Source organism: Leucopleurus acutus, assembly GCF_964270905.1.
Source record: "Leucopleurus acutus genome assembly, chromosome: 8".
Classification (NCBI taxonomy): domain Eukaryota; kingdom Metazoa; phylum Chordata; class Mammalia; order Artiodactyla; family Delphinidae; genus Leucopleurus; species Leucopleurus acutus.
Window position 1 is genome coordinate 73686174 of NC_139151.1, and position 22885 is coordinate 73709058.

The window sequence follows — 22885 nt, forward strand, 5'->3', positions numbered from 1 at the left end:
TCTCCCTGAGGCCCGATCCTACAGCAGATCCTATTTTCAGATCTCTTTGAGATTCTGTCTCCTTTACACACTGTGTGTATCCTTACAATATTCACCGTCTTTACTCAAGTTAACATGAGTGTGTCTCTGTGTCTTGGAGCAAAGTAAACGTAATAAAACAGTTTCCATTTTATAGATAAGAAAAGGGAGGCCAAATAAATGAAGAAACTTCATCTAAGTCAAAGGTAATGTCAATCCTGGACTTGGCAGGCAGGTCTTCTGGCCCAGGACCTTTCCATGATACCCCAGCTTCCCTGTGTTCCTTTTGCCTTTTTCCGTTATGTGTTTGCCTTCCCATTTGCCCTGAACTTTTGTGGCCCTGTCCCCCTAGTAGCCTAGGGTGTGTCACATTATCTCAGGGCCTTGATGCTAGCCAACTGTCAGAGAAGAAAAGCCATGGGCTTATCTTTTTCTGAGTTTCCATCCCTTGTCTGTCCACTCATTTGGCATTTAGCATGTGTTACCCTATGAAAGTTTGGGAGATGTTGGATAATGTTAACTTGTACTTTTATTTAGCTCCCCAAGTATTCATAACTTGCCGTCTCAGGTGAGAGTACGTTATCTGGTATCTGATTCATCCTGGAAAAATCTATAGTCCTTACCACAGTATTTAGCTCATATTAGAGAATCAGTAAGTATCCATTGACAAGGTTGACTAAAAGCATTTTATATTAGGCAAAATGCTGGCTAAGCTGCGGTGACACAATTACAGTGGCTCCAACATGACAGAAGTTGACTTCTCTCCCGCAGCCCAGAGGTGGGCGGACAGTCCAGGGTAGGTAGGCAGCTCTGTTCTATGAAGTCATCCAGGGACTCGGGTTCCAGCTTCTTACTCTGACATCCTCTAGGGTGTCTTTCTCCACATGGTCAGAGCTGGCTCACTTGTACCGCATTCACATCCTGGCCTAAGGAATGGAGGAAAGGGAAGGGAAAGCAGGTAGCTTTCTTATTACAATGTGATTCAAATATGCACATTTTATCTCTGCTTGCAGCTCATTGGCTAAAACATCGTCACATGGTCACATCAGCTTGCAAGTGATGCTGGGAAATATAGAATGTAAATAGTCAGCCACGTGGTCTGATAAAACTCAGGACTCTGTTGCTAAAAGAAAGATGAGCCATTTGACCACTTACCATCCACTGGAATGACTAAAATTACCAAGATTGATTTTCACCATTGATTGATACCAAGTGGGTTGGAGAATAAAATAGTGCACCCACCTTAGCGAGCTCTTTGGTCATTCCTCTCCTAGGTATTAACCTAAGAGTAATGAAAACATATGTCCACTGGTACAAGAAAGTTCATGGGAGCCTTAGTCATAGGAGCAAAAAACAAGAAACAGACTAAATATCCATCCATACAAGAATGATTAGTCGTGTTGGGATAGTCATACCCTGGACGGCTGCTCAGCAATAAAACTGAACAAACTGCTTATACATCAACCAGCGTTCACTTACCCATTCAGCATAGTAGGCACAGAGCCCAGGCCCGTGAAAATGTTTTAATTTCTTTTAAAATCAGAAGGAAAAAATGAACTTTTAGGTTGAAGAAAATATTTTATTATATAAGACGGATATATTTGTCATAGTAACACAGTTATAAGAGATACATTTTAAATTTTATTTTTTATGAAGGAAGGGGCCCATGAAGTCCCTAGGACCCATGAAGGTCATAACGCAGCCCTATAAACAATAGGGATGAATCTTAAAAACATTATTTTGAGCAAAACATACTGGAGACACAAAAGTACATGCTGTATGATTCTATTTAGTGAAGTTCTATAACAGGCAAAACTAATCTGTATTGATAGATCAGAAGGTGGTTGCCTCTGGGACGTGGAGGGATTGAAGGCACTTTCTGGGGTGAAAGAAATGTTCTGTATCTTGTTTTAGGTGGTGATTACCTAGGTGTATGTGCAATTGTTTAAAATCATGGAACTGAACCTTTTGCATTCGTGCTTTTTTTTTTTTTTTTTTTTTTTGCGGTACTCAGGAATCTCACTGTTGTGGCCTCTCCCGTTGCAGAGCACAGGCTCCGGACGCGCAGGCTCAGCGGCCATGGCTCACGGGCGCAGCCGCTCCGCGGCATGTGGGATCTTCCCGGACCAGGGCACGAACCCATGTCCCCTGCATCGGCATGCGGACTCTCAGCCACTGCGCCACCAGGGAAGCCCCCGTGCATTTTATCGTATATTAATTATAATACAACTTTTTAAAAAAGAAAATCAGTGCAACAGATTTGATGAATGAATTCTTGTGACAGTGTTAGCTGACAAGATTTTCAGCTGCATTTTAGTAGAAAATCGTTAGGAGCTCAAAGGGAAGAGTTCAGGCACTGTGGCAGGCCAACGTGGAACAAACCACTCTGCTCTGTATCAGTCAAGGTTTTAGACTGCAAGCAACAGAAAGTAGCTTCAGCAGAAAATGAAATTATTGCAGGAATAACAGGAAGTATAACAAACAGGCTTTGAAAACAGGCAGGAATTAAAGGAAGCAAAACAGAAACAATCAGATAATCAGATCACTGGCAGATCCCACGATGCCATTATACTGTATCTTTGCTCCACCCAACCAAACTCTATGTCAGTTTTCCACTGCATCTTTTTATTACTCCCCCCAAAGTAAAAAAACCTGGATGAGAGTGTCTGATTGGCTGAGTCTAGATCTCACCTACATATAATAATTTTCTAGGAGTTGGGAGGGGGAACATATTTCACTTGGCTTCTAGAGTGGCAGGTAGGGCCCTGTCTCCCACTTATTTTGGAATTCCCTATAATGATATGTTTGAACGCTGGGCAGCCAAAAATGACCACTGTCCACAACACTATCTGTGTTGTTCAGATTCTGGCGTGTGATCCTAACTCCTGTCCAGGACTTTCAGGATCCAGGATAGGCCCAGTGTAGATAGTTATGTTCTAAACCACGATCCTGGCCCTGGAGAGTGAACAGGAGATCAGGTGTGGAAGGTCGCCCTGGCTCAACCATCTGGAACCTGAGTGGGGAAACCAGTTGTACTGGTGAGATACAGAGAGAACTTGAATTACATGAGAGAATATTTGAAAGGCAGAGAAGATAGTAGGCCTTGGTGATTAATCTAGAATGTGGTAAGGCGGAGAAAGGAGTCAAAGGTGACAGTCCGAATTTCTGACTTGAGAGAGAAGGGGTGAATGAAGATTGTGCGGACGAATAGGGACAGTGACACTGAAGAGAGGCAAGGAGTAGACTTTTTATTGCTGTTTGGGGTGGTTAGAAGGGAAGTGTTACGTTTTGATGTGGTGAATTCAAGATGAAGATGTCCAACACACAGTTGACATTACAGGTTTTAGAAAGGGATCAACGAAGATCAAGTCTATTGGCTGAGGCCTTGGATGAGGGCGAGAACAGCCCAGGTGGTGAGGAAGAACGCCAGGGAGAGGGTTCCGGAGATTCCCGATATTTAGGAGGTGGTCTCCCATCTTCCTACCTAGCCTGGTGCTGCGCACGTGCTCTGGGACCCCACGCCGGCGCCCAGGCACCCTCTGGTCCACGGGCGGGCCACCCCTCCACATCCCGCCCCTGTGGGCGGGGTGAGCAGCGGTAGAGCAAAGTCACCCGGAAGATGAAGTCGGGTAGGCGCGGACCGGGGAGGGGCCCCGCAGAGTCGGGCGAGGGGAGGAAAGCGCCTGGGCGGAGGGATGGCCGGATGTCCCGGCCCGCAGCCCTGAGCGCTGCGTTGGCGGCGGCGGCGGCGCTGGTGGTCGCGCTGCTCCTGCTGCAGCCTGAGGTCGCGGGGCCGGGGGCCGGCTCCAGGTAACCCTCCGCGTGGGGGACCAAGCTGGGCTCCGCGCCCCTGCGGGCGAAGGCAGGAGGGGCCGGAGTCGGGGACACCGTGGGGGAACGAGGCCTCCTGGTACCCGGGCGCATTCCCTGTTCCAGCCCCTTCCAAGGTGTGGGTTGGCTCAGAAGCGGGTAACCAATACGGCGCCCCGCCCTGAGGGTGACTCTGCACTTTCCCCCGCGCCCAGACTGCAGAGAATAACCGTATCTTCCTCCAGAACAAATAACCTTTGTTCCCAGGGTAAGCACGGCTGTCCCTTTAAATATCCCGAGACCAGCACCTGTTAATGTTATTTCTGTAGCATGGCCGAGACAGAAGCGCTACCGAGGCTTCGGGAAGACTTCAGGATGCAGAATAAATCCGTCTTTATTTTGGGTGCCAGCGGGGAAACCGGCAGAGTGCTCTTGAAAGAAATCCTGGAGCAGGGCCTGTTTTCCAAAGTCACGCTGATTGGCCGGAGGAAGCTCACCTTCGACGAGGAAGCGTATAAAAACGTGGTGGGTATTTGAGCTGGGACTCAAAAATGTACCCGCAGTGGTTCTTCAGAGTGAGCATATTTTATGCTGCAAGGCTGAACATTGCCCTGCAATGGCGGCAGGAGGTGTTCAGAGCGTGACCACGATTGGTCTGTGAGAGGCCTTACTGGAAGCTGGATTGTAGGTCCAGGTGGGCCTCCCCCTCACTGCCAGGCCTTGGACAAAGCCCTTCTCTCAGGCTTTGCCCCCATAAAATGGGGCCTAAGTGTAAGGGGGTCTAGGGAGACAGAGAAGAGCCATGCTTCCAGGGTCCTTTAAGCTGGCTTCTAGAAAAAAAGCCCTGTGACCTTGGGTAATTTTCTCAACCCCATTGCTTGTTTTGTCTACCTGTCCACTACACACTAAAGTTAGCGAATCAGAAATAGCTTTGCAGAGGGGGAAAGGTCTATGGCACTGAGAGGTGGGGTTATTCACCTACAAGAATTTGCCCTGTCTCAGGGCTGCAGGCTTGTGTCTGTAAGTGGAATAGTCCCTTTCCTGTCACTTACACTTTTCGTGTTTAAACCACTGACAGACCAGACTTCAGTCTGGTGTTAATCCCCTAAATATTTGAAACCTGAGCTTGGTGGAGATTCCTTTCTCCTTGCAAATGGAGTTATTTGTGAACTGCAGTAAATTAAACTATAGTGAAATTCTGAGACCGCCCGCCCCACCCCCCCCCCCCCCCCCCCCCGCAACCTGGACCCACAGGTAGAACATTCCAAATAACAAACGGTCTCACAAATAAATGTTCATGACCCCTGCAGGTCCATGATCAGGTCATTTTGCATATGTCTTTGGTCCCTCAGGACTTTTCTGTTAAAATGGACATCTTTGTTCAGACTTAGGCAGGTAATACGTGATCTTCATCGTCTGGCTTCATGGGGGCATGTCAGACACCTCTGGTCGTTAGAAACTGAAATCGAGTTCTGTGCTTTGACAGTTGAGTTTTGGTGGTGCCTCTTTTGGTCAGGCACTTTTTGTAAACATACGTTTCTTCAGCATTGTGTATGGTGCCAGGAAAATGCTTTTGAAAGAGTCAGTGGTAGAGAGGGAAAGCAACGTTTTATTTAAAGTCCTGAATGATGGAAACTTCCCAAACTTTTCTTTTTTAAGCTTCACAACAAACTTAAGAGGTTAGATGGAGGTTCTTAAATTTCCATGGGCATGAGAATTACCGAGGGTGCTTATTAAAAGTGCAGTTTCTGATTCAGGAGTATTGGTGTGAGACCTAGGAATATGCCTTTTTGTCAAGCACCTGCTGACTGATTCTAATGCAGGTGGGTCGTGGTGTAGACTGAGGGAAAGATTATCATTCACATTTTACTGCTGAAGAAACTGAGACATATAAGTAACTTGGCCAAGATTATCAACATGCCTAGTAAGTAGCAGACCCAAGACTCAAGCCTAGGTTTTGAGACTCCAAACACCATTTCCTTCCCCAACATTATACCTCATTGGTATTTCTCCTGGTAGTATACAGACAGGTCTTTTATTTTTCCAGAGAGAAAATTATAATTGAACCTGACTTTAGAGATCTAGATCACACCTAGTCCAATTGTGTGTACTGTGGACATATAAGTACATTGTTGATTTTTTTTTTTTTTACATTGTTGATTTTTGAATTCAGATTAATTGCTTTTTGGTGGGAGAAAATGAACCTGCAAAATTTGATGTTAAGTGGGTGGACTCTTTAGTAATGTTCTGTCATTCTTTAAATCTAGAGGGGGTATTTTTGTCTGTTTTTTTGTTTTGTTTTAATAACATCAAGTCATATACAACTATGTCTTTGTTGTCTAGAATCAAGAAGTAGTGGACTTTGAGAAATTGGATGACTACGCTTCTGCCTTTCAAGGTCATGATGTTGGATTCTGTTGCCTAGGTACCACCAGAAAGAAAGCTGGGGCGGTAAGGAAGGAATCTACCCTTTTCCCCTTTCTCTGGTCAGTAATGTCGCAGATTCCATTTTTGCTCCCTCTTTTGCTTTATATTTGCTGTGCTTAAGTGTAAATTAGCTCTTATCATTTAAGATTCCATATACTGCCCTAGCCTTTGCTATACTTTGAATAGTACTTACAAGTTCATCTTTCCTTCAGCATAATCCTTGAGTTCAGGCCTGTGTGCTGGAGATGTCATAAATATTTACATGGTCTTGCCTTTTGCAGATATCGTGGTCACTCCTTGCCCTGACTTACGCAAACCATTATGTCTGAGTAAAAGTAACTGGCTCATGCTCTTAGCAGTAAGTTATTTTGGTTTCTTTATCAATGTCTTAAACTTAAAGCATTCTCTCTCACTTGAGTGATTTGCTTCAACCTGTTTTCATGCCAAGCTTTAAACTTCTGGGCTAGAACATCAGAACAGAGGCACGATTCAGCTAGCCTCCGGTGATGACTCAGCCTCCAGCGATGATTCAACCCCAATGGTGATTCAGCCTTAACTGACGCAGAACTGTCCTAACACACATTTTATTCTTTTTTTAATGATGTTCTAAATTGCTTCGGCCTCTGTATAGAAGTCAAATTTTACTACATAGTTAGAAATCATAGCTTACTATGTAGGTCCTGGGCAAGTTTTAATACGTACATCTTATTTAATTTATACCTTGACTATAGTTTATCCCTTTGACAAAATTTACTTGCTGGAGTTAAACATGTCTTTTAAACATGCAGAACCATGATGCTGCCATGGGGGCTTACCATAGGTTTATAAACAGGCCCATGCATCAGAATCATTTGGAGAGCACAGAACTATTGGTTTATACCAACCAAGGAGTTAGGCTCAGATGTATTTCTCTGGGCTTTCTGGTGATCCAAAGAGTAATTCTATTTATGCTTTCAGTAGGGACAAATTTCCAAATCTTCTGTAGTTCTACCATGCGCCCGTGGGAACACATCTGAGTTTTGAGCTCTGTTCTGGGAAGTGTGGATTATCGAGAAGTTGACTCTCCCGGGAATTGGCACATTATCTCGCCTAGGAAGGGTCATTTTCCTGCTGATCAGCTCCTGCAGTCTTTTCTGTCCCAGGGACAGTCACAAGGCATGTGCCCTCTGACAGCATTGAAAAACTTTTGTTCTAGTACACTGCAGGTTACATTGTCTCAAGTGCCAACCTGACTTTGGTGGTGACTCAGCAAAATAAGAACACTACTGCATTAGGCATAGAGCAGTTGATTTTCATGACATAAGGCAAATCTCATTATAGGGCGCTCCAGGGGAAAGTCTAAATTGCTTTGTTGCATCCAAATCACGTAATGCAATTTTAATCAGAGGAGTTGGATGTCTTCCCTATCCAGAATATTTTTTGAGATGGAGTTGGTTCTCCACCTGGAAACTAAATACCTTTTGTTCTCCAAAATCAGTTTGGAAAGATAAAAGTAATTAACGAGTAAGCAAGAGAAAAGACTGGTAAACCAAGTATAATCTCAGAAATAAGTTAGAGCTTAAATGGTTTAAGAGGATAGTGACAGAAAATAAGCTGACATTTCCTCCAGAAAGTCTTTTTTTTTTTTTTTTTTTAATTTGAAGGTGATTTAGATTGGATGCAGTATGAAGTTTGGAGGTTGTGATAACTTCAGGCAGTTTAAAAGAGGTGACAGTTCACAAGTGGCTAGGTAATAATAGTTTTGAGCGGGGGGAGGGTGTGTGGATTTCCAAGCTCACTCCACCTGGTATTCTGGTCAGCAGCGTTCTCTGTAAAAAAAAAGGGAGCATCAGATGGGTATTGCAAAGCTGGTGGCAAGCCTAGTGTCATTCTGTAGCTGTTTTGTAACTGGAGCAGCCCACATTTTACTTTAGCAACTTCAAGAAATTCAGGGTTTCTGTCTCAGTGTTGAAATCCTATGAGTAGCCTGCTTATTTCCCTATGACCTTCAGTTTAATTTGCTGGGGATGGATGTTATAACAAAAAAGCATAATCAAGGTGGCTTAAACAACAGACGTTTTCTGTCTCACAGTTCCCAAGGCTAGAAGTCTGAGGTGGAGGTGTTGTCAGGATTGGTTCTTTCTGAGGGCTGAGAGGGAAGGATCTTTTCCAGGCTTCTCTCCTTGACTTGTAGATGGCTGCCTTCTCTCTGTGTCTCTTCACATGGTGTTTTTCCTACGTGCCTGTGGCTATGTCCAAATTTCTCCTTATTATAACAACACTAGTCAAACTGGATTACGAACCACCCTACTTGGAATGACCTCATCTTAACTAATTACATCTGCAAATAAGGTCACATTCTGAGGTACTGGAGGTTAGGACTTCAGCACAGGAATTTTGAGGGGGTAACATTGCAACCCATAAAATTCAGTCTACCCAGATTTCTTTTGACACTGGTGCTAGGGATAGGTCTGTTAGCTTTCTTCAGCTGTTTGGAAAACCATTTTCTTTAGCAGTAGCTGGTTAGATGCTAATCTTTCTTTTCACATTCACAAGCCATAGTTGTCTAATGAATGCAGTGACTGTGACTTGGCCCTAATCCAGATCTACTGGATCAGAATCTCTAAGGTTGGAAGCCTATTTTTAACATGCTTCCTGGGGGATTCTGATGCAGCCAACCTTTTCTTCTTGTTGGACCTGCTTTCTGGATGCATTAGACAGTATTAGTCCTCTTCGCCTGCTGGGTTTCCAGGTACTGTTGTCCCAGATAGCCTTCACCTTGCTTTGGTGAGTAACTTATGTACTAGTGAAGGTTGAAATACACTTTGAAAGCCAGATCTACATTGGCCATAAGTGAAGAGCAAAACCTCACAGGGGCCAGAGAATGGTGCTTTCCCCTTATTAAGAGAAGGATTTGGTTAGTGAGTTAGAGGGGGTGTGATTTAGTTTCACCTTTTCATTTGTCTCCTCACCTGGTAGGCACAGGCTCCAGAAGTCCAGGCTCTTGTAGTCTGTTGAGTGGACGATGCCATTAATGTGATGAATGCAGCCATTGTCACACTTATTAGACATCATTAAAGTCTCGTGGCCTCTGATTCAAATGATACACTCTTCTAATCCAGGGGCTTGTAAACTACAGACTGTGGGCCAAATACAGCCTGCCTGTTTTTGAACAGCCCCTGAGCTAAGAATGTTTTTGTATTTTAATTTTTTATTTATTTATTTTTTTAAAGTTCTTTTTCTTTTTTGAATTTTATTTTATTTATTTTTTTATGCAGCAGGTTCTTATTAGTTATCTATTTTAGACATATTAGTGTATATATATCAATCCCAATTTCCCAATCCATCCCACCACCACCACCCCACGCACTTTCCCCCCTTGGTGTCCATACGTTTGTTCTCTACATCTGTGTGTCTATTTCTGCCCTGCAAAAAGGTTCATCTGTACCATTTTTCTAGGTTCCACATATATGCGTTAATATACAATATTTGTTTTTCTCTTTCTGACTTACTTCACTCTGTATGACAGTCTCTAGATCCATCCATGTCTCTACAAATAACCCAATTTCGTTTCTTTTTATGGCTGAGTGATATTCCATTGTATTTATGTACCACATCTTCTTTATCCATTTGTCTGTTGATGGCATTTAGGTTGCTTCCATGTCCTGGCTATTGTAAATAGTACTGCAGTGAACATTGGGGTGCATGTGTCTTTTTTTTTTTTTTTCCACTTTAAAGTTTTTATTTTTAACATCTTTATTGGAGTATAATTGCTCTACAATGGTGTGTTAGTTTCTGCTTTATAACAAAGTGAATCAGCTATACATATACATATATCCCCATATCTCCTCCCTCCCACCCTACCTATCCCACCCCTCTAGGTGTCACAAAGCACTGAGCTGATCTCCCTGTGCTATGTGGCTGCTTCCCACTAGCTATCTGTTTTACATTTCGTAGTGTATATATGTCCATGCCACTCTCTCACTTCATCCCATCTTACCCTTCCCCCTCCCGGTGTCCTCAAGTCCATTCTCTATGTCTGTGCCTTTATTCCTGTCCTGCCCCTAGGTTCTTCAGAACTTATTTATTATTTTTTTTTTTAAGATTCCATATATATATGTTAGCATACAGTATTTGTTTTTCTCTTTCTGACTTACTTCACTCTGTAGGACAGACTTTAGGTCCATCCACCTCACTGCAAATAACTCAATTTCGTTTCTTTTTATGGCTGAGTAATATTCCATTGTATGTATGTGCCACATCTTCTTTATCCATTCATCTGTTGATGGACACTTAGGTTGCTTCCATGTCCTGGCTATTGTAAATAGAGCTGCAGTGAACATTGTGGTACATGACTCTTTTTGAATTACGGTTTTCTCAGGGTATATGCCCAGTAGTGGGATTGCTGGGTCATATGGGAGTTCTAGTTTTAGTTTTTTAAGGAACCTCCATACTGTTCTCCATGGTGGCTGTATCAATTTACATTCCCACCAACAGTGCAAGAGTGTTCCTTTTTCTCCACACCCTCTCCAGCATTTGTTGTTTGTAGATTTTCTGATGATGCCCATTCTAACTGGTGTGAGCTGATACCTCATTGTAGTTTTGATTTGCATTTCTCTAATAATTAGTGATGTTGAGCAGCTTTTCATGTGCTTCTTGGCCATCTGTATGTCTTCTTTGGAGAAATGTCTATTTAGCTCTTCTGCCTATTTTTTGATTGGGTTGTTTGTTTTTTTGATATTGAGCTGCATGAGCTGTTTATATATTTTGGAGATTAATCCTTTGTCCGTTGATTCGTTTGCAAATATTTCCTCCCATTCTGAGGGTTGTCTTTTCAACTTGTTTGTAGTTTCCTTTGCTTTGCAAAATCTTTTAAGTTTCATTAGGTCCCATTTGTTTATTTTTGTTTTTATTTCCATTACTCTAGGAGGTGAATCAAAAAAGATCTTGCTGTGATTTATGTCAAAGAGTGTTCTTCCTATGTTTTTCTCTAAGAGTTTTATAGTGTCCAGTCTTACATTTAGGTCTCTAATCCATTTTGAGTTTATTTTTGTGTATGGTGTTAGGGAGTGTCCTAATTTCATTCTTTTACATGTAGCTGTCCAGTTTTCCCAGCACCACTTATTGAAGAGACTGTCTTTTCTCCATTGTGTATCCTTGCCTTCTTTGTCATAGATTAGTTGACCATGGGTGCATGGGTTTATCTCTGGGCTTTCTATCCTGTTCCATTGATCCATATTTCTGTTTTGTGCCAATACCATACTCTCTTGATTACTGTAGCTTTGTAGTATAGTCTGAAGTCAGGGAGTCTGATTCCTAAAGCTCCATTTTTCTTTCTCAAGACTGCTTTGGCTATTCGGGGTTTTTTGTGTCTTGATACAAATTTTAAGATTTTTTGTTCTAGTTCTGTAAAAAATGCCACTGGTAATTTGATGGGGATTGCATTGAATCTGTCGATTGTTTTGGGTAGTATACTCATTTTCACAGTATTGATTCTTCCAATCCAAGAACATGGTATATTTCTCCATCTGTTTGTGTCATCTTTGATTTCTTTCATCAGTGTCTTATAGCTTTTTGCATACAGGTCTTTTACCTCCTTAGGTAGGTTTATTCCTAGGTATTTTATTCTTTTTGTTGCAATGGTTAACGGGATTGTTTCCTTAATTTCTCTTTCTGATCTTTCGTTGTTAGTGTATAGGAATGCAAGAGATTTCTGTGCATTAATTTTGTATCCTGCTACTCTACCAAATTCATTGATTACCTCTAGTAGTTTTCTGGTGGCATCTTTTGGATTCTCTATGTATATATCACGTCATCTGCAAACAGTGACAGTTTTACTTCTTCTTTTCCAGTTTGTATTCCTTTTATTTCTTTTTCTTCTCTGATTGCTGTGGCTAGGACTTCCAAAACTATGTTGAATAATAGTGGCGAGAGTGGACATCCTTATCTTGTTCCTGATTTTAGAGGAAGTGCTTTCAGTTTTTCACCATTGAGAATGATGTTTGCTGTGGATTTGTCGTATATGGCTTTTATTATGTTGAGGTAGGTTCCCTCTATGCCCACTTTCTGGAGAGTTTTTATCATAAATTGGTGTTGAATTTTGTCAAAAGCTTTTTTTGCATCTATTGAGATGATCATATGGTTTTTATTCTTCAGTTTGTTAATATGGTGTATCACATTGATTGATTTGCATATATTGTAGAATCCTTGCATCTCTGGGATAAATCCCACTTGATCATGGTATATGATCCTTTCAGTGTGTTGTTGGATTCTGTTGGCTAGTATTTTGTTGAGGATTTTGCATCTATATTCATCAGTGGTAATAAGAATGTTTTTATATTTTTAAATGGTTAAAAATTTTCAAAGAGGACTAATGTGTCATGACACATGAGAATATAAGAAATGCACATTTCAGTATCCATAAATAAAGTTTTATTGGAACATTCTCATTACTTTATATATTATTAGTGGCTACATTTGCACAATGATGGCAGAGCTGTGTAATTGCAATAGAGGCCTGCAAATTTGAAAATATTTACTATCTCACCGTTTATAGAGAAAGTTTGCCAACCCCTGTTGTCACCTATACTATTTTATTTGATGTCTAGGAGTGGGCTTGTGAAGTGGTGAGGTCCCAGATGTTTCGTGAGACCCAGATCATAGCCTCTGCTTGGGTACCAAATGGCTGTGGGACCTTGGGTATGCTGCTTAGCTTCTGTGGGCCCCTGTCTCCTTGTCTGTACTGAGAGGGTGGTGACCACCGAAGCCCCTTTGGCCTGCAGAACTCTCTGACTTTCAAAACAGAAAGAAAGGAATGCCCCAAATGGGAAAAAATGTGTGATAACATAGAGATTGACTCAGGAATCCTCTGCATCTATAAGATTTTATTTTTCTATCCAGAGCTCTTTCTCTAACCAAGATCTTGGTTCCCCCTCTGTACATCAAATATAGACGTGCCCTCCAGGACACAAATAAATGGGGTCTCAGGTCATACCATTTGTTGTTTGTCAGTGTCTCTGTTTTCTAGTCTAATTTATAGGGTTGAATTGAAAAGGGAGTAAAGGAGAAGGAATCTGAAGCAGAAATATGGCCAAGTGGGACCCTTTGTGGAATGAAATCCTCCCTTCTTGGAAAAGGGTCTTGTTGACCTTGACTCATTCCTGCCTGCTTGCTTGTCAATGCTGAAATACCTTATCAGGATGAGGTGTTCTTAAGCCACAGTGTTCCCAGTTTGCAGGCATTGGTAAAGAATATTAGAAGGAATACTTAGTAGCTTTGGATTTTCATAAGACTTAAAATAAAGAGTAATTAGAGAATTTGTCTACCTAGATGTTTGTAGAGCCCATGAAGACATCTCTGCTGTGTCATATCAGTATATTGTGTTTATTTTTTCGAGCAGGTGCTGGGAAAGGAAATTTATAGTGGGAATTTATTTAATCATTTCCTTTTTCTAGAAGGACTCTGATTCCTGTCTTAGAGTAAAACACACCAACTGTGGAATCATAAAGACACAAAGACATAATGGACTTAATGCTCTCAGAAGAGACATCTTTTTTTCTGCCATATGGTTGGGGAAACTAAATATGGTTTTTCTGAAAATTGTGTTTCTGGGATATGGAGTAGCTTGTTGTAGTTTGTTTTTCTGTTCTTTTATTTGAGCTGCTAGAGAACAAGAAAGGGTTTAATAATATCTTAAAGATAGCTCCTTTCTATCTACAAAGGGAGTCTTCCTCACTCCAGAGAAAATCAGTGTGTGTCGGTATCTCTGAGTAAGTGTCCGGGATCCACGTTTAAGTTTGGCTTCTGAGTCCTTGAAAGCCATTGACCCCTTTGCTTTTGAGTTTCATTCACCAGTTAAAAGGCCACGCATCAGGGTGGGGGAAGTGAAATTCAAAGTTTGTGGGCTTGGAATGATGCGTATTTATAATCAGCTTGAGGGCTCAGAGGATTTGTGAAATCGTTTTGGATTAACAGCCATTGATTGCTAATAAAACAGTATTGAGCTTTGTCCAGAGAACAGCAGTGAAGAAAGGTATGGGCACCTTGTCGACAGGACCCATTGAGCAGGGATGATGGGCTAAGTGTGAGGGTCTCTGCAGCAGCGTGGGTGCTCGTCCTGCCTGGAGCCGTTGTCAGTCCTTTGCCAGGCGGGTGAAAGGAGGGACGCCAGAGGCTGATGGCTGGGGTGGTATTGATGTGCCTTAGCTGACTAATCAGATTGTAAAAGTCCCATGGTATTTATGTCACTTTAATTTTCATCAAACAATTGGAGACTGCAGGACTCTATTAAGGAGTGGTTGATCCAGAACTAAAGCCAGATAAATTGGGGTCTCAGTTTAATCAAATTATCCCTTTACTGGCCCTGGATTAAGTGAGAGGGACAGCGTCGGTCTAGAGCCTTGTGATTGGCTGAAGCTTTCCCGTATTTTTAAAGACACCGATGAAAAAAGAAACATTTTAACAGAGACAACTCTAATAATCCTTCCAAGAAATAGTGCTAAACCAGCAGCAGCAACAGAAAGGAATTTATTTCACTAGTCAACGATGTAATTTTATTGGGAATAATGAACCTGTTATCAAAATCAGAGTTCTGGTGAATTGGAGTGAGGGGAAGAAAATAGATGTGGAAGACAAATAGAGTGTTTTAGAATTTTTTAAAGTCGTTTTGGGTTGTTTTTCTTGGCACATTTTGAGCACATGTAAAAATCTCAATCCAGAGAATGGCTCTGAGGAGATCAATCACAGCCCACTCCCAGGATGTGCTGAGTATTAAAACTGGTTTGCTGCACACTGATTTAAGAAAGCAACAACATGAGTTTCAATCAGTGTATAGGACAGGTTGCTGAGTCCGTTATTAGGATTGAATGTCAAAGTCTACAACACAGAAGCAGATGGGGATGATTCCCGGCTAAGAGTTAAGTTTATATTACCTAAAAAAAAAGAAAGAGGAACAACACTACCCTGCAGGTCGTGGACATCGTTAAAAATGCTCCATAAGGGATAAGAAGAGAGGACGAGACAGGCCTTTGGGGTAACGGTGGTGCTCTATTTCTGGATCTGGGAGCTGGTGCAGAAGATATTTATTAGTTTATGAACAGCTTATATAGCCAGCTCTATGCTTAGAATATATTTACTTTTATGATCTACTTCAATGCAAAGTTTGAGAAGTTTGCTTGGGCCCCTTGTTTTAGAATTGAATTCTGTATTGGTTTCCTATTGCTGCTGTAACAAATTGCCTCAAATTTAGTGGCTTAAAACAACATAAGTTTATCATCTTACAGTTTTATAGGTTAGCAGTCCAATGTGGACTTTGCTGAGATAAAATCAGGGTGCTGACAGGGCTGATTTCCTTCTGTAGGCTCTAGGAGAGAATCCATTTTCTTTACCTTTTCTGGCTTCTAAAGACCACCTGCATATCTTGGTTCATGGTCCCTTCCTCCATCTTTAAGGCCAGCAGTGGGGGATCAAGTGCTACTCATGTTGCCTAACTCCAGCCTCCTTTTCTGCTTCCCTTTTCCACTCTAGGGACTCTTGTGATTACATTGGGCCCAGTTGGATACTACAGAATAACCTTTTTCAAAGTCAGCTGCTTAGCAGCCTTAATTCCACCTGCAACCTTAATTCCCCTTGGCCATGTAGCCTCTAACACGTTCACAGGTATGGGGATTAGGGCATGGACATCTTTGAGGGGCCATTATTCTGCCTACCACAGTTATGAATTAGTTCTGTTATTAGCTGGTGATGGTGTGAGGTAAGAAGGAACGTGAGTACCGTGGGGAGCACGGCTCAGAGAGTCACGAATTTGCACTCTGCTCTCAGCTATCTCACTCATTAGCTGGTAGTTTCTAGATCGCTGGACCTTGTTGTCACATCTCCACAGTGTGGGGGTTAGGCGTGATGTTTCCTAAGGTGCCTTCTATCTATCTTATGAAAGATAAATATCTCCATACAAAATATATAACATTTAGGGTCAGTAACTACCAGAAGGCAGATTTTTAATTTAAAAAAAATCACTGGGGCAGTAATCCAGTCTTCAGATTTGGAATCCTCATTATATGAAACCTCATTATATAATTGTGGGTACCCATGAAGTTCAGCTTCAGTAGACTTTAGACTGCTCTTCAGCTGTACCAAGTTTGAGGATGCCAGACTTCATGGTGGTCCCAAGAAGCTGTTACTACATGGAATTCCCTAGTCTGGGTACAGGCTGGTATCCTTCCCTTAGGCCCTGGAAACCAGTCTGTATTCTCTTGTTTGCACCATCCTCTCCCCTCTTCCTTTGATTGCCACTTAGTTCTTTTTTTTCCTAATTGGATTTACCTTTTCTCTGCTTTCGCTGGACTTTTATTCATTCATTCAGATATTTTTGGAGCACCTGCCATGTGCTGGGTGGGCATGTACTGATGCTGAGATGTGAATTAGGAAAGACCCAACCGCTACCCTCACTGGACTGAGTCTAGACCAGGGGTCTCCAAACACTCTTGATTATATACCTGTCAGTAAAAAAAAATTTGCAGATGCACTCCTTACTAACGTGTGAAGTATGTTGTAAAACATACACAAAAATTGGAAATTAGATAGACTTTGTTCTCATAGTGCGTGGGTAGTGTTCTCTGCCACCCTTTGAGACCCTGCTATGTTAGAGTTGACACACAAAAAAATAGAGAAAACAGAGAGAGGGTGGTAAGGTTGTAAAGGATTAAGGACAAAGAAATGTGAGACTAAAAACAGTTTTTCAGGGACTTCCTGGTGGTCCAGTGGTTAAGATTCTGTGCTCCCAGTGCTGGGGGCCAGTGTTTGATCCCTGGTCAGGGAACTACATCCCGCATGCCACAACTAAAGATTCTGCATGCCACAACAAAGATCCTGCACGCCACAACAAAGATCCCGCATGCCACAACTAAAGACCTGGTGCAGCCAAGTTAATAAATAAATAAATATTAAAAAAACAACAACGAAAAACCCCAGTTTCTCAGCCTGATATTATTGTTCCTTTTGCTCCTTGCAGATTTTCTTGGTGTCTGTGTTTCAGTGTCATTGTCCTTGTTTTTTCATTGCAGTCTGGCCTTGCTACTAAAGCTGGTACATCTATCCTGAGCATCATATTGGAGTCATTCCCAGGGTCTAAGCCTGACATTCGTGTTGTTTTGGATGCATTTTATTTGGATCCCCATCCTCGTCCACACCCCCCCCCCCCCCCCCACCGCAAGAACTCTTAACCTGCCACCCAAGCTGATAAGTAATCTTTAAGATGAACTCACAGCTTTTGGGAAATAACTCACATCCTTTTCACCCTTAGGAGGGATTTGTTCGTGTTGATCGAGATTACGTCCTGAAGTCTGCAGAGCTGGCAAAAGCTGGAGGGTGCAAACATTTCAACTTGCTGTCCTCTAAGGGAGCTGATAAGTCAAGCAATTTTTTATATCTGCAAGTCAAGGTTTGTGCATGTTTCTATCTTTTGTATACTTTGGAGAACCCTGGCTAATTGGCAATACTAAATAATACAAAATGCTAAGTAATGCCAAAATGCATTAAATGCATTATATTATGCATTTTTTATAACTACACGGACTGCTTTTTTGCAGAGATGTACTTAGTAAACAGGAGTGATTTGAAAGATAATTTCCAGTGTCTTCCCCTCTGTTGATTATCTAGTCATCCTAAAATGAGATGTTGCAGCCCTGGTCTTGAGGATCAGCCCAGAATCTTAGCATTAGAAGAGACTTTGAGACAGTGATACTTTTCCAGAGTAGATTAAATGTTATTATTGGGTATGGTTCTTGTCCTCAAGGAATTACAGTCTTGTTTGGGGGGATCCCCAAAGCCAGCCCCAAGTTTGGGAATGCGCTAGAAGGCCTCCCAGGACTGCCATATAGTAGTTATCTTCACAGCCATGTTGTATTACAATGAAAGAATATAAAGCAGAGTCAGTGCAGGGAAAAAGAAGTGCATGGAGTGAGCTCTGGAGGAATCTAGGTTCAGGCTTCCAAGGGTCTTCTGCCAGTGGAGTTACACGTGTTTCATTTCTCCAGCAATGAGTATTGCCTACCAGAGAAATTCACTTGAGCTCAGGAGTCCAGGGTTTTGATGGGGGTCAGTCACATAGGCACCCTCAGCGTAAAAAAATTACAGACTTCCAGAAGGAAAGCAAGTGTTCAGCATAAACCACATTGTTTGTAAAAATAGTTTAGGCATAGTAAAGTACCCTTATCAGTTAGCTAATGACAGGAACACTCCTAAAATCTGAGTTCCCAGACACAGGCCAGAGGACAACCTGGCAAGCAGACCTTTCTAAGAATAGCAGTTTCAGCCTGGTACTCTTGTACACATGTTGCTAATAGAGACAAAACACATCTTTGTAAAAAACCAACTAAGAAACGCACCCTAATAAAAATTTACTTATGAATGTTTATAGAAGCATTATTCATCATAGACAAAGAGTAGAAACAACTCAAATATCTATCAGCTGATGCGTGGATGAAAAAAATGTGGCATATACCTACAAAATAACATTGATTTAACTATGAAAAGAAATGACATATTATAGCATGGGTGAACGTTGAAAACATTATGCTGAATGAGGGAGGCCAGTCACAAAGGGCCACAACTTACATGACTTAATTTATAGGAAATGTCCAGGATAGGCATATCTTTAGAGACAGAAAGATTAATGGTTGGCTAGGGTTTGCGGGAGGGGATGGGAGTGAGTGCTAATTGGTACGGGGTTTCTTTTGGGGTGATGAAATATTCTAAATTTAGATTGTGGTGAAGGTGGGACAACTCTCTGTGAATGTATTAAAAATCATTCATTGAAAAAAGCTTTTTAATACATTGATTAAAATGTATTTTTTAAATATATTGATTAAAATGTATTACTGCAGATTATACAGTGCTGTAGGTTAAGTGCCAAATGAACGGTATGAACAGGCCAAGAAGGCGGCGGTGAGCAGGCTGCTTAGTTCATAGGCCTTTAAACATCCCTGTGGCCAAGCTTCTCTGGCATTTCTGTTTATAGATGCCTGGCGTGAAAATTCATGGATTGTTCAACAAATTTAATTTAAAGCCTCATCTAGATGCTCTGTCTCTTGAAATGTTGTGGGTTTTGTTAGGAAGTGAGTAATACAAGGGAGTCTGTGGTTCTTCTGACCTCCTGAAACTACCTGGAAGCCAAAAAAGGTTAAGGTCCCCTGGCCTGCAGCACTGATTCTGGAGTGACTGACAGTTCTTTTATGGCTGAACTCCTAACATGTCACTCTCTGGATCCGTTTCAGTAGGTCACATGACAGGCTGGACTGACCATGCAGCCATTTACTCATTCGGTGCATCTTTTTTCACTCTCTACTACATATCAGGATTAACTGATCTCTTCCTTAACTTCCCAGACTCTCTGGAATCTAAAAATCTAGGGGAGGATATTAACTAGTATTGAGACCTGCAGAAGTAGATTGTCTTCAAAACCCCAAGTTATTCTTGTTATTCTCTCTTAAGCATTACAGCAAGTTGGTCTTGATTAAATAGTAGAAATGTTTTTTTTTTTGTTAACAGGGAGAAGTGGAAGCTAGGGTTGAAGAGTTAAAATTTGATCGTTACTCCATATTTAGGCCCGGGTAAGTATTCCTACTGCCTAAGAGTACACCACTTATTCCCTAGAAGCTGGTTTTTCATTTGAAGAGGCTGACAAATTTCTAAGATATGAAAGAGTTGGCTGGAGGGAGATTGCTTCTCTGAAGAACCCACTTTTAGCTTTGAAGGAAAGGCTAGACGGTTGGTGGTGCCAGGTTCAGAATAGTCTGAAATTTTCTGGGTAGCCTTGGCTGCCTTGTTCTTTAAAATCCTCTTCGTGCCCAAATAAAACCATTTATGCACTGTATTAGTGTGTTTGGGCTGCCACAACACTAACACTGCAGAATGGGAGGCTACAAGTCCAAGGTCAAAGTGCCATCAGGGTTAGTGTCGGGTGAGGCCTCCCTTCTGGCTTGTTGATTCATTGCTGCTTCTCTCTGTGTCCTCCTATGGTCTTTCTTCTGTGTGAGTGGAGAGAAAGAGAGAAATATCTGATCTCTCTTCCTTTTCTGTAAGGACACCAGTCCTATCAGATTAGGGTCCCATCCTTATGCCCTAACTTAACCTTAATTACCTCCCTAGAGGTGCGTCTTCAAATACGATCCCACTGGGGATTAGTGCTTCATGAATTTGGGGGGACACAGTTCAATCCGTAACATCTTGTATGGTCTGAATGCAATTTACCATCTCTTCCTCTGCTGTTCTTTTTCTCTTTAGAGTTCTATTATGTGATAGGCAAGAATCTCGCCCAGGTGAATGGTTGATTAGGAAGTTCTTTGGCTCCTTACCAGAATCTTGGGCCAGCAGTCACTCTGTGCCAGTGATGACTGTGGTTAGAGCAATGCTGAACAACGCAGTGAGACCAAGTGACAAGAAGAAGGAACTGCTAGATAACGAGGCCATCCACGACCTGGGGAAAGCTGATGGCTCTCTCAAGCCGTGACCACACTGGAGAAATGCTTTCTATTGTCAAACTCAACACCCATCACCTAATCGGTAATTTCGGGGTCTAAAAAAAAACATGTGCTTTAACTGTGGTTTCACTATTCTCAGTCGCCCAGATCCAATCAAAAAATGATCGTGCTCTGCATCAGCATTTTAGAGCCTGATGGTACATATGTAGACATTACCCTGGGAAGCCTTTCAAAAATAGAGATCCAGCAGCTCCCTGGTGGTCTAGTGTCTCGTATTCGGCACAGAAATGAGAGGTTCATAGGCCCTACGTCAAACTTTCTCAATCAGAATTTTGGGGGTATGGGGACAGAAATCTGTTGTTTTATTTAAGCTTCTCTTATGGTTCTGATGCCACTGGTGGGGAGGCCAGCTTTGAAAGCTTGTCTGCAGAGTCACAGCAGCAGTGAAAACTTTATGTATCATGCAGATGAGTCCTGAACAAAAATTGTTGACATTTGTGTCTCTGAGTTACCCAGTGCTGACTGCATGTTAATTGTGTAAGTGAACATTGTGCCTTACTATTTCTTTAGAATATATAATAAAAGTTATTATATAACTGAGCTTATATAATTCATGGGAGAATTAAATAGAAGAATTAAAATAAATGGACAAGTCGTGGGTTCCCTTAGATTGTTAGAAAATGCCCAAGTATCTGTGGTAATATGCAGTATTTTGGCCAATGGGATTATAGAATAGCAGCTAATATATATCAAGTGCTTGCTAATTGCCAGCTTTTACACATGATGTCTGTCCTTTAACCCTCCAAACAATCTTTATAATTCTTACAGGCAGTACTATCATCCCCCTATCTTAGGTGGGGAAACCGAGGCTCACTGTGGTTAAATGCCTTGCCCAAGGGCTTAAAGCTGAAGCCTGAAGCTAGGAAATGGCAGAGCCAGGATTCTAACCCAAGTGAGCCTGAGTCCATAGCTTCTGTTTTTAACTACTCTGCAAGAGCATCCAGTATCTGTATATTTCCAGGAAGTTCCAGTTAATTGTTACTGGATCAGTACATGCCATGGATGAATAAAATAGAAATGTTTGGGTTTCTTCATTGGTCTAGGATCCCTCTAATGATTAACTACAAAATGTTCACATAGCCAGTAAATGTATATCTCAAAGTGCTTCACTTTAAAAACTATGGAAAAGGAAAGGAAGAGGCAGAAGGAAGGGTCAAAGTCAAGAGGAACACACTGTTAATTTCCATCATGGAACAAAGGATAGTAGTGAAGTTTGTCTTAACTTCTGTGCTGGAGGAAGCAAAGTAATAAATTTCAAGCTTCAGTGGACTCCTTTAGTGTGTGTGTGTGTGTGTGTGTGTGTGTGTGTGTGTGTGTGTGTGTGTGTGTCTGTCTGTCTGTCTGTCTTTAGAAGGGGTTGGACATTCCCAATGTCAGTCATCTAGGAAAGAGGCATATTTTAGGATGGGGTGAGGACTTGAAATGTGGGCTTTAGGAAGGAGATGGAAGGAACATCTTCCTCCTGCCAGGTGGGGTTCCTTTGGGGCTGGACTCTGAAGAGCCTGTTTGTTTAGGTGATAACAAGCATGGGCTCCAAGAAGTGAGGCACGAATTACGGGGACTCCATGAGGATATACTGAGGCTGGTGGGCTCTAAAAGCAGCTAAACCCAGTGGCCAGTTTTAAGTTATTCTCTGTGTGTTGAAATTCCTTACCCACAAACCTGCTGTCAGGTCTTGTTCAACATTCTTTTCTGACCTCAGTAGTGAAGTGGCGTGATGGGAGAGGGTCTGTGTTTATCTTTGGAGTAAAGAAAAGAGCTGTTCCCTCCTAAGCCCAGCATTGTGGAGACACATAAACTTCAAGGAACAAGATTCTGGCCCAGTCACTCCTCTGGACTGGGTGTTACTTCGCTACTGTTAACATGGAATGATTGGGTGTTAATGGGATTTGGCAGGTTTCCCTCCAAATGGGGAGAAGATGGGCCTTGCTGGAGAGTATGTTGGAAGGATGAAGGAAAAAATATGACCTTGAAGTTCATTCAGCTTATTGAAATGCCTCCTGTGTGCCACTGGGCACGTAGGCAGTGGGTCTACATCAGTGAATAGTAAGTCTAACCCAGCAAAGCCTGCAGATATTCTGGCAGTGGCCTGCAATGTAAGGGGGCTTCCAAAC

The 22885-nt window shown here is 42.0% G+C and overlaps 1 protein-coding gene across 2 annotated transcripts; it reads left to right on the top strand.

Annotated features, from left to right (window-relative positions):
- Positions 1-3665: 3665 nt before the first annotated feature.
- On the top strand, positions 3666-21702 carry HTATIP2 (HIV-1 Tat interactive protein 2). Of its 2 annotated transcripts, XM_082845358.1 has the most exons (7): positions 3666-3828; positions 4158-4353; positions 6172-6253; positions 6537-6613; positions 17534-17671; positions 19780-19841; positions 20515-21702. In XM_082845358.1, exons 1-7 carry the CDS (start codon positions 3722-3724, stop codon positions 20738-20740), a joined length of 888 nt encoding a protein of 295 aa, XP_082701484.1. In that variant the 5' UTR covers positions 3666-3721; the 3' UTR covers positions 20741-21702. The 2 variants fall into 2 exon arrangements, with proteins under 2 accessions (XP_082701484.1, XP_082701485.1); XM_082845359.1 differs by lacking the exon at positions 6537-6613 and having other exon boundaries at positions 6172-6279; positions 20515-21701.
- The last annotated feature ends 1183 nt before the right edge of the window (positions 21703-22885 follow it).